We start from the raw sequence: 12176 nt of genomic DNA, 5'->3' as shown, positions 1-12176 counted from the left end.
CCAGCAACTGACAAGTGAATTGTATGATATATCCATACAATGGAATTCTACTCAGTAATACAAAAGAAGAAATTATTGATACATGTAACAATATGGATGAAATCTCAACTACAAAATACTAAGTGAAAAAAATCAGATCCAAAAGGCTATGTAGGATTCCATTTATATGACATTCTGGAAAAGGCAAAACTAGGGACAGAACACAAATTAGTGATTGCCATGGTTTGAGTATAGGGATAAGTGGATTAACTACAGAAACAAGGGAACTTTGGGGATGATAGACAATTCCATATTTGACTGTAGTGAATGTATGTAAAAAATTCAAAACTAAAAAGGATAAAAATTTATGTGAAGTTATACTTAAATCAACCTTTTTTTCCTGAGGTGATTTAAATAAATATGTTAGGTAGTTTGATGACCCATTAAGTATGAAAGTGGTACCAGAATGGCTTGAAACTCGTAAAATATTGGCGGAGTGGTTACGAGTTATTCCAAAAATCAAATAATGCATATGTTTATTCATAAGACCCTTGTCATTTCAGAAGCTGGAAATGAAACAGTACTAATGTCTTTGAATTTGTGGCTTCACCACTTTTTAGCTCCACAACTAGGAGCTAAATCAGGAGAGATTAGATTAATCTCTCTAAACCTGTTTTCTTTTCTATAAAAGAGGGATCATCATACTTGCCTACAGGGTAGAGTTACCAGATAAAATACAGGAAGATTGGTTAAGTGATGTGACTTTCAGACCAACCACGAATCCTACTTTAGTACAAGTAGGTACCAAGTATATTTATAATTAAAAAGCGATTCGCGGTTGATCTGAAATTCAACTTTAGACGTTCTGTAATGAGAAAGAGAGAGACAGAGAGAGAGAGAGAATGAATAAGAATCTGGCAGCCCTACAGAGAGGTTATAAGAACAAATGAGACATGGAACCGCAAGACGTTCGCCCAGCATTTGGCATAATAAGCGCCTCAATGGTAGGGAACGCTGTTTTAATCCCAGCCTCTTAAGCATTACGTCTTACTTTATTCTTTCGCCCAATTTTTAAATAAATCAGCTGCACCTGTGGCCCTTCTTTCCAAGCAGGCAAAAACTCAAATGAAGCATCCAGGTACAATATAACAGCACCCGGATTGTTAAGCTTAGAAATTCCAAGAGCGGGCGACGTCATGACGCAAAGGCTCCGCCCCGGAAGAGGCACTGGACGCGTAATTAAGACGCCGACTAGCCCGGCGCTAGGCTCAGGGCTTGACGGGATTGTGGCGGTCCTCTCTCCCAACTCGGAAGCTACAGCTGCCTCCGGACGCTCTCAAGATGGCGACCTCTCTGGGTTCCAACACCTACAACAGGCAGAACTGGGAGGATGCGGTGAGTGTGCCTGCCGGAGGAGGATGGAAGGAGGAGGCGAAGCCGCGCACCTTGCAAGCTCGCAGGACAGGGCCTGCGGCGCGGCCGAAGGAATTCCGGGGAGGAGCCAACGCGGTGGCCTAGCTTTGGCCGGAGCAGGAGGCCGGAGGGCGATCCTCTTGCGGGCTTGAAGGGCGGGGGCTTAGCCAGGGTCCCGGGACCAGCGCCCTTTCCATCCCTGCCCCCTCCAGCCTATTCGAGCTGGTTTTCTTTTCTCCCGCCGCCTGCCGGAAGTGCAGACAGCGCCCCCTCCCGCGATCGGGTCGTGATGGACTTCGGGTTCCTGCCGTACCTTGTTCCCCACCCTGGCTTCCCGCCCCCTCGCCGCCCCAAGTGTCACTGAGGTGTCAGGGTCTTCGGAAGGTGGTCCTCAACCAGATTTCCCATTTTCACCAGGACTTCCCCATTCTGTGCCAGACATGTCTTGGAGAAAACCCATATATCCGAATGGTGAGTGATCGCGTGTGAAACGAGTTATTCATGTCCTGTCAGTGTTGTGGTACTTGCACACTGTGAAGTGTTTCTCTTAGACAAGCAGAAAAAATGATGCTCTTTTACTAACCCAAAGTGCTGGACGACTTGCAAAGAACTGTCATGTGTATTCTCTTACTTACGAATCCGGTAACACTCCTGTAATGTAGGAGTAATCATGATAGCTAGTATTTGTTGAGCATTTACCCAGGAAATAGGTCTGTTGACCAGAAGGTGAGAGCGTTTGTGTCTTTTCATACAATAGTGATGAATGGAGCTGGGATTTAAGTTCAGATATTCTGGCTGTAGGAATGTCAGCATGATAGGAGGAGAACCAGAACTAAAAACTAGGTTTCCTGACTCCTGGTCAAATGCCTTTTGGCCAGTGTACTTTATCTCTTTAAGCATTCCCCCTTTCTTATAAACAAGGGTAAAATTAGAACCAGTTAACAATAATTAGGTTAGGTCTGTATTATTGTGTAGTCGTAGAGATGTTGATATGTTAGTATGTGCAAGATGTTTGAATGGTTCAAGATGTTTGAATAGTTCTGTTTAAACAGAACATTTACTATATTCCGGGCATTGGCACAGGGGAAATCTACAGTAGCTACCTTTTGACTAAACTTTGTAAAGTGGGCGGGCCATAGCTGTATCCTCTCTGATTTAGGGATTGTGGAAACCATTAGGAATGTTAGTTCTTGGGAGTGAACTTGGGAGCCAAAAATGAACCTAGGAGTTGTGGCTGTGGAAAGACACTCAGTTACCTAGTATTAGATGAATATACTCTATTTTTTTTTTTTTCCTGTGGAGACAGTGTCTTGCTATGTTGCCCAGGCTGGTCTGGAACTCCTGGGCTCAAGTGATCCTTCCACCTTGGCCTCTCAAAGTGTTGGGATTACAGGCGTGAGCCGCTGCCACCTGGCCCAGATCCGTATACTCTTGAGATGTTATAACTTACAATATGTTGTTATAGTATGTTTCCTACCCTCTTCCCAAAAAAGTTTGGGTTTTGGTTTTTGTTGTTGTTGTTGTTGTTTTTCTCTCTCTCTAGGATGCCAGGGATTTCCAGACACATTTCTTGGGTTATGTTTAAGGAAATAGTAGACACCTGGCTTTTTTCTTTCTGTAACTCCAGTTCTTTTCTATTTTTTTCCTATTATAGACCAAAGAAAAGTATGGGAAGGAATGCAAAGTAAGTATGTCTGTTAAAGAGTAATGATTTCTGTTTCATTTTTCTTTTCTCTTATTAGCCTTCAGCTTACTAAGTTTTGAGGTCTTCCAGTAAAAATCAGTGCCATACAACTTTTTATGTATTACTGATATATTCATTGGTTGGCAACTATTTATGTGGGAGGTAAGAAAATGAACCCTCTGATGTAGAGATTCTAATGTCAGTGGATGGGCATTGAAGGAGTTTGTATACCAGGTGGTATATGACTGTCCACATGAGCATTTTAGCTGAGGAGGAAGGTCATCCCTGTCAGAAGATTCTCAAAAAATTTTATGACACTCCCCACTCCCCCTAAAAAAGATTAAGGTTCAGATTATTATTGGTGCTTACCTCTAGGATGGGAAGAACTTTGACCTTTTGGCTATTTCATTTCTGTACTCTGAATTTTTGCTGGAGAAGGATGCTGAAAATTGTATTGAAACATCAAATCAACTAGATGGTTGCTAAGGTCTCTTCTAAACCCTACATTCAGGGATCCTTTTTTGAATGCCCCATTGTTATCAGAGCTCCAGATTGCCCAGATCAGGGCCATTAACATTCTGTGGCTCTTGTTTTGTGTTCCAGATCTGTGCCAGGCCATTCACAGTGTTTCGCTGGTGCCCTGGAGTCCGCATGCGTTTCAAGAAGACTGAAGTGTGCCAAACCTGCAGTAAATTGAAGAATGTCTGTCAGACCTGCCTCTTAGACCTAGAGTATGGTATGCTTGACCTGTCCAATAGATCTGAAAGTGTGCAGGTGCCTAAAACTACAAGCCAGTCTTTTGTCTCCCACTTCTCACCCTAGCTCTGGTTCTGATTTCACTTTGGAATGTCTGCTGTGGTCTGCTTTTCCCAGGAAAAGAACCATAATTAGTCTGTTCTAGAGTCCTGAACAATAGTAGGAACTTAAGGAAAATTTGGGAATTAATCAAAAGTGGCCTAGGCCGGGCGCAGTGGCTCAAGCCTGTAATCCCAGCACTTTGGGAGGCCGAGACGGGCGGATCGCGAGGTCAGGAGATCGAAACCATCCTGGCTAACACGGTGAAACCCCATCTCTACTAAAAAATACAAAAAACTAGCAGGGCGAGGTGGCGGGCGCCTGTAGTCCCAGCTACTCGGGAGGCTAAGGCAGGAGAATGGCGTAAACCCGGGAGGCGGAGCTTGCAGTAAGCTAAGATCCGGCCACTGCACCCCAGCCTGGGCGACAGAGCAAGACTCCGTCTCAAAAAAAAAAAAGTGGCCTCAGCCTTCATCTCTGCAGCCCAAGTGAGGTAAAAGGCATTGATCCTGTGACAGATAATTTATTTGCCTTAGGCTTCTTTCTTGATCCAGAGCTTTTTTCCACCATGCCAACCAGAAGCTCACAGGGTAATTGTGCTTTATTTTATTTTACTTTTTGAGTTGGGGTCTCACTTTGTCACCCAGGCTAGAGTACAGTGGTGTGATCACAGCTCACTACAACTTTGAACTCCTAGGCTCACGCCTTCTGCCTCCTGGTATGCCTCTGCCTCCTGGTATACCACCACACCCAGTGCACGTGTGTGTGTGTGTGTGTGTGTCACTATTTTGCCCAGGCTGGTTTTGAACTCCTGGCCTCAAGCAGTCCTCCCACCTTGGCCTCCCAGAGCCACCACAGCCAGCCTAATTGTGCTTTAGACTTTTGTCTCAATTGTGTTGTGAGAACTGATACATTGCTACTGTTTCAGAGTAACTGCTTTTGGGAGTATTTTTTTTTTCTAAACAGTAGGTGACTGTTTTTCAGAAAGATAATTTTTCAACAAGAGTTTCTACTATTAAAGGAAAGGGAAAACTATATATGAGTTTATGTATGTTAAGTTCATTAGAGTTACTCTTCTGGTCAGAGTTCTGGCCACATTTTATGTAATATTATTTATATGTTTGTTAAGGAGGTGTCTGGTCCTGGAGTACAGTGACCCTTACATGACTGTGACTATCCAGATGATCTGTAGGACTAACCAAAGAAACCACTTTTACATTTACTTTAGGTAAATCATGTTGTAATAAAAAGTAGGTGCGTTACTAATTTACAAGTTGAATATGACCATGGGCACAGTTTGTTCATCTAAAAATTTTCTTTTATAATTTTTTTGTTTTTGTTTTTGAGACAGGGTCTCACTGTTGCCCAGGCTGGAGTGCAGTGGCATGATCACAGCTCACTGCAGTCTTAACCTTTCCAAGTTCAGGTGATCCACCTCAGCCTCCTGAGTAGCTAGGACTACAGGTGCACACCACCACTCCCAGCTAATTTTTGTATTTTTTGTAGAAATGGGGCTTCACTATGTTGACCAGACTGGTCTTGAACTCCTGGACTCAAGCTGTTCGTCAGCCCCAGCCTTCCAGAGTGCTAGTATTACAGGCCTGAGCCACCACACCCAGCCTAAAAGGTTTTCTAAAACATTGATTTCATCAAATTTCCTGACAGCTCAGGAATTTGGACAATTTCTTAGCATGCTGTGTAGCAGAAGTAACCTGATGGTGCTAAAGAGTTTGAATAGAAACATAGTAAGGTCTCTGGTACTAAATAGGAAGGAGGGGAAGGGAAAGGTGATGTATTCTGTGTGCATGGTTAGTATGGATATGTTTTAAAATACATCTGAGGTCTCTCTCCTCTTTTTTTGTACCAGGCCTGCCCATCCAGGTTCGTGACGCAGGATTGTCTTTCAAAGATGACATGCCAAAGTCAGATGTCAACAAAGAGTACTATACACAGAATATGGAGAGAGAGGTATGCTGCCACTTTTTGGGTAAAAATCCTAATGAATTGACACAGTCTGCATAATTTATCTTTTGAATTTGTCATCCTCACTTAGATTTCTAACTCTGATGGAACACGGCCAGTTGGCATGCTGGGGAAAGCCACATCTACCAGTGACATGCTGCTCAAACTGGCCCGGACCACACCCTACTACAAAAGGAATCGACCCCACATTTGCTCCTTCTGGGTGAAAGGAGAGTGTAAGAGAGGAGAGGAATGTCCATACAGGCAAGAGCCAAGCCTCATTTTCAGTAGTTGCTTTCAGATGATTTCTCATCTAAGAAATGGGAGATGCTAGCTTAAACTGTTTCTGCTTTAAAATCTAAAGGTCATACAACTAATGTGGTGTATCTGATGTCTTAGAACTATGAAATTTAGAAGAGCATGAATAAATTGTAGTTTTTACTTACAATCGAGCCTTGGAAACTAAATTGCTATGCCATACAATATGGATGCCGGCCCTAAACATTTCTACCTGAGAAGTACATCTTCACTGCCATGATTTAAACACTTGACTCTCAATGTATAGTTGAAGTCAAAGTAAGGTCAGACTACTAAAGGGTGTGTATGTTTTGGTTAAGACTGTCAAGCATCTGTATTAGGAGTTCTTAAATTTGGGATTAGTTAACCCTACCCCCTAAAAAATAATATATGTGCTTTCTCTGGAGCTAGGTCCATAGCTTTAATCAGATTCTCAGTGGAATACAATACCCCAAATGTGTTAAGAATCATTGACCTAGAGAGGGGTAATCATGTGTCCCTTTCTGGGGGGCAGGAGGGGGCGGATCATGTCAAGAGTTTTTATTTATAAGGAAAGTTTGGCATCCTAGATGGCCTAATGGCTTTTAGGAGGCTAGGAATTCCTTTTGTCATACAGTAAATCTCTTGGTATTAGGTCTATTTTGGTAATTGTATTTTGGTAGAAACCATAGTTTCTAGTTCAAAAGGCACTTCAGAATGTGTATCTAGGACTTTAATATGTAGCTACTCTTGGAAGATACCATTTTTTTCACCTTTGTTTCACCTTTATGCCTTGTTTTTTTCTTGAATCATAGACATGAGAAGCCTACAGATCCAGATGACCCCCTTGCTGATCAGAATATTAAAGATCGATATTACGGAATCAATGATCCTGTAGCTGACAAGCTTCTAAAGCGGGCTTCAACAATGCCTCGGCTGGACCCACCAGAGGATAAAACTATCACTACACTATATGTTGGTGGTCTAGGTGATACCATTACTGAGACAGATTTAAGGTTTGTGGGTATAAGTTAAAGAGTTATTTTTGCCTTTAACTGCCCTGGGATAATTTATTTGCAAAAACTGCAAGGATGATCATTCTGTACAAAATCCATTTTTCTTTAGTGTCTCTACTGTTAGTATCATGCTGACTGGAATTTTTGTAAAATTGTCCTTTATGGTGCCACAGTAATAATGTGCTTATCTGGCTGGGCACAGTGCCTCATGCCTGTAATCTCAACACTTTGGGAGGATCTCTTGAGCTGAGGAGTTTGAGACCAACCTGAGCAACATAGTGAGACCCCATCCCTCCTAACAAATCAAAAAAATTAGCCGGGTGTGGTGGCTTGTGCCTGTAGTCCCAGCTGTTTGGGAGGCTGAGGCAGGAGGATGGCTTGAGCTTGGGAGATCAAGGCTACAGTGAGCTGTGATTGCGCCACTGCACTCTAGCTTAAGCAACAGAGTGAGACCCTATCTCAAAACCAAAGCACAAAGAGTGCTTATCCATCCTGGCGTATGGTAATAATGACACAGAATTCTATTTGACCTAACAGCCAGGTTTTAAAGGATGGCACGCATCCAAGTATGATTAATTATGTAGAGGAGGGAGAGCTTTGTGATGATAAAACTCTTATGGTTTAAATTGTTGGTTTTTTAAAGAGACTGGCATTTGATACATTTGTATTATTTTTGGCTTGTATTATGCTTGGCTAGATGAGACATCTGGGCAGATAGTAATGGAAATTACCTCTTCCAAAGAGATAAAGTGGAGAAGAAACTCCTGTAAGTTTATAACCTGCCCTTGGTAGCCTGTCTCCGTTAAACCCTATCTGAGTGAGCTAGACAACCCCCAGGGGTTGGCAGACTTTTGCTGTAAGAGGCTGGATAGTGAATATTTTAGGCATTGTGGGCCACATGCAGTCTCTGTCACATATTCTTGTTTTAAACACTCTTGGCTCATGGGCCTTGAGAGCTGTAGTTTGCCAACCCCTTATCTAGGATTTAGGGACTTTAAGGAACCTATTAGAACTCCCTTTCCTCCATGGGGAAAAAAACCCTGAGATGTTTGAGAACCTTTATTTACTCATTTCTCTTTCCTTCTCTCAATAAGCAGCACCCACATTAGGACAAGATATGGGAGGGAAGACCTGAGGGTAGTTAGGTAGATAACCTTGGGGCCCACCTGCCTAGTGGTGTGTCACTGAAAGTTAATCCATTTTCAGTCTCTTGGGAACATCTTTGTTCACTCCCATTTTCATTTTTTTTCTGCCTATATCCCTTCAGAAATCATTTCTACCAGTTTGGAGAAATCCGGACGATCACTGTTGTGCAGAGACAGCAGTGTGCTTTCATCCAGTTTGCCACAAGGCAAGCTGCAGAAGTGGCTGCTGAGAAGTCCTTTAATAAGTTGATTGTAAATGGCCGCAGACTGAATGTGAAATGGGGAAGGTGAGAATTAAACTATTTTTAAGTGACATTTTGCTCACATTTTTAAGAAACTATGTCATTGTCTGGAGACTAGGAGGCTATTGGTTAACAGGCTTAAATGAACAGGATCTTTAAAGAGATCTTTCAAAAGTCACTCTGTTTGATACTTGATTCCTGTGGATGTTGGGAGAACCCTGCTTTGGAAATGTATTCAGGGGTTTGTTGTATAATCTGCTCCTTTGAAGGTTCATGTTTTTGTGACTAGCTATTATAGGCCAGGTATAATAGCCAGGGCATGAAAGGTGAGTTTCAGGGTTTATAAATGAATTAGACCTAGATTCTGCCTTTGGAGGCTGATTGTCCAATGGAGAAGATAAAACAAGGAAGAATCGCTATTTTAAGTTTAAAAGTGATGATTGCATAAGAGAGACACAGGTGAAAGACTCAGTTCAAAGGGGGAACATGTCTCCAACTTAGAACCAGGGAAGAGATGGCTAATAGCAGCATCTGCCTTTGTGGAGAGCTCCCTATGTGGTAAGCACAGTGCTAAACATGTATGTGTTGCCTCTTCTGGTCCTTATGATAGTTCTAGCAGGTTTTGAACCCAGGTCTTTTCTGGTGTCAAAACCTTTGCTCTTATTCACTGTGCACAGTGGCATTGATGGGAAAAGTGTGTGCTGAGGAGGAGGTAGAGCAAAGGAACTCCATTGGACTGAGGAATTTAGGAAGCAGACGTGTGAGATAAGGTGGGCCAAAGTGCCGACTGTATGCATGTGTGTTTCCCAGATCCCAAGCAGCCAGAGGAAAAGAAAAAGAGAAAGACGGAACTACAGACTCTGGGATCAAACTAGAACCTGTTCCAGGATTGCCAGGAGGTGAGTGCAGACTTCCTGCTGACTTCAGAAGCTCCGTCTGCCCTGATGTGCCTATTTTGGAAGACGGGACCCAGGTGTTGTTCTCGTTGCCACTCTGCTCTCCCAATAGGACCTCTGAGAATGTAAAGGTGGTAGAAACTGTTGCACAATTGTTCTCCCCTCTATGTGTTGACTATGTTCTCTCCTCCAGCTCTTCCTCCTCCTCCTGCGGCAGAAGAAGAAGCCTCTGCCAACTACTTCAACTTGCCCCCAAGTGGTCCTCCAGCTGTGGTGAACATTGCTCTGCCACCGCCCCCTGGTATTGCTCCACCTCCTCCCCCAGGTAACTTCCATCTTCCTTCTTAGCCCAGAGAAATCCTTGTGAAAGTTCTGTCTCATAAACGTCACCATCACGTTCAACACGTCCAAATCCTGTGAGTTTGCTCTGTAGAAGTCTATAAGTAAAGTTGATCTGTTGGGATTTCTGATATTTTTTTTTCTCCTGCTCTGCCAAGGAGAAGAAAGGGGCCAGTTTTCTAAAGATCCGAGGATATGTGTCATCAGAGTAAGATTATTAGATTACAAAGATCTATCACCAATTTGTTCCCTTTTCTAAACTGAATGCTAATGGATGCCCTAGAGCACTATTGCTCAGTGTGGGCTGTGAGTGGGTGTCATTTTACAAAGTGTTTATCATCTGTCTGCCACCAGATCAGGAGCTTGTGCCGAAATGTAAATCAGTGAACCCCTTCCTTCATTGAGAAAGTCTTGTTACCAAAAAAACTGTCAGATGAACTAAACTGTGCCTGGTCATATGATTTACATTCTGACTCAAGCTCTTTGTCTTTTCAGTGGCCAGAAATAGGTGGAAGACTGGCACTTTGTATAGCACTGCTCTAGACAGCGTTAACAGTGGAAGGAAATCACAGGTAGCCAGTTCTCCTGTGGCAGAGAGCCCATACTCTAAAGTGAATCTGGTTTCTGAACCCCCTCCATTCTGGTGTCAGGCATTAAGGTTAATGATGACACAGTCTTGCCATCAGCCTGATTTCTTCCTTATCTCCCAAATCCTGACTGACTCCTGTCTGGTAGGATTTGGCGTGTTGGATACATAGCAGAGACTCAGACGACATACTAGGCGATACCTTGTGTGCTCTGGAGTTTTTTGGACTTGGCAGGGAAAGGTTTCTAAAACCAAGGAAATAACAGGTGGAAGCAAGTTTTGTGAACTGACATTTGCTTAAGCCCCGTATCAACCTTGATTTATGTGTAGATGGTTTTGACCTTAGCAAGATTGAGAGGTTTGAAAGGTTATCAAGGAAACTGCAAGCCTAACACATTTGTTCTCTCGTATCTGCAGGTTTTGGGCCACACATGTTTCACCCAATGGGACCACCCCCTCCTTTCATGAGGGCTCCAGGACCAATCCACTATCCTTCTCAGGACCCTCAGAGGATGGGAGCTCACGCTGGGAAACACAGCAGCCCCTAGCACCTTGTCTCCACTCTGGGGCTCTGTGGAAGAAAGGGCACTTAAAACTCCCAGTAAATCTTGGAATAAATATATTTGTCCTTCCCTTGTAGTTTCCATGGTAGCTGAATGTGCTCAGATGTGGGCATTCGGAGACTGACAGCCATGCTTTCCTACACATGTTCAAAGGATCGATGGACCGTAAATAAGCTGCCGTTAACACATCTGGTTACTGCTATAACACGACTAACAAAGCCTAATGCCTGTTCCCCTTACCTGTGTGGGGGACAAGCAGATGAGTGAATTGGAATGTCCAGCAGAGTTACCATCCCAATTATATGTTCATTTTGTATATTTTTTGGGCGGGGGAATAATTGACCTGCGGTAAAAAAACCTTTGACCATTTTTATGTCCATTGAGTATTTTCCTTTTCATCCTGTTAAAAAAAAGATAACTAGTACTAATCATTGGAGTGGCCTAAGTGTGATTCAACTCTTTTGAAGTCACACCCTCAGAAAGATGAGTAGAAACCAGCACCAGCACAGCCCAGATCTTTTCTTTCCTCTCCTTTTCCTCATTTATTCCTAAAGGAATCTGACCATTTTAAGTCTCTACGGCCCAAAAAAAAGACAAAACTAAAAATTCCTTTTTATTCCTGTCAACTGGATGGAAACAAATTTAATGGAGCTGTGTACCATTGAAGAAACCTGGTGTCTGGCATGAAATTACTGTAAAGAACTTCCTGTAAAACACGTTCTTTAACAAATGAAAAGCATTGGAGCGTGTGAATGAAAGACTTGTGACCTCCTGCTGGGACTCTGATAGTCGTCAGCATTCACCTTCGTGTGTCTTCAGTGTCTCATTGTCATCCCTGCTTCTGTTTGGTCTTAGAGTGTTTGGATATAACTGAATTGTAGATGGTAAAGGAAATTTGATGTGTTTTTGTTTTTAAATAATTAAAACGGGTCAATTTTTGAAATGTTGTCGTGGGTTTATTTCTAGATTCCTCTTTATCCTTTGGTAGCTGAACTCGAGGTCAGTGGAAGTTATTTAATAGAAATGAGTTATATATTGTAAATTTTTTAAATGTTGCTTTAGACTTTTAATTATATCCATTCCATGATGATTTACTTATTTTATTATTTTTTTACCTCAGCCTATTCCTGGGTTAGATTCCATGATGATTTAAAAGGCCCAGACCTTTTTAGTACTTACTTCAAAGGGTGATTGTGAGGTTGAAATAAGATAGTGCACAGAAACACTTAGCACAGATCCTGGTGTATGGTGGTTGATAAAGGGTAACTTTAAGAAGTCAC

At 42.6% G+C, this 12176-nt stretch overlaps 1 protein-coding gene across 1 annotated transcript; it reads left to right on the top strand.

The window, feature by feature from the left end:
- The first annotated feature begins 1179 nt into the window (after positions 1–1179).
- On the top strand, positions 1180–11839 carry RBM22 (RNA binding motif protein 22). Its single transcript, XM_003900376.3, has 11 exons — positions 1180–1374; positions 1810–1863; positions 3047–3076; positions 3680–3812; positions 5739–5839; positions 5925–6097; positions 6925–7125; positions 8393–8557; positions 9323–9411; positions 9602–9733; positions 10751–11839. Exons 1-11 carry the CDS (start codon positions 1321–1323, stop codon positions 10879–10881), a joined length of 1263 nt encoding a protein of 420 aa, XP_003900425.1. The 5' UTR covers positions 1180–1320; the 3' UTR covers positions 10882–11839.
- Positions 11840–12176: the final 337 nt, after the last annotated feature.

Source organism: Papio anubis, chromosome 5 (assembly GCF_008728515.1).
Source record: "Papio anubis isolate 15944 chromosome 5, Panubis1.0, whole genome shotgun sequence".
In the NCBI taxonomy this organism is placed as follows: Eukaryota; Metazoa; Chordata; class Mammalia; order Primates; family Cercopithecidae; genus Papio; species Papio anubis.
Note: the sequence above shows the minus strand (reverse complement) of the source record. Positions and strands in the feature narration are given on the sequence as shown.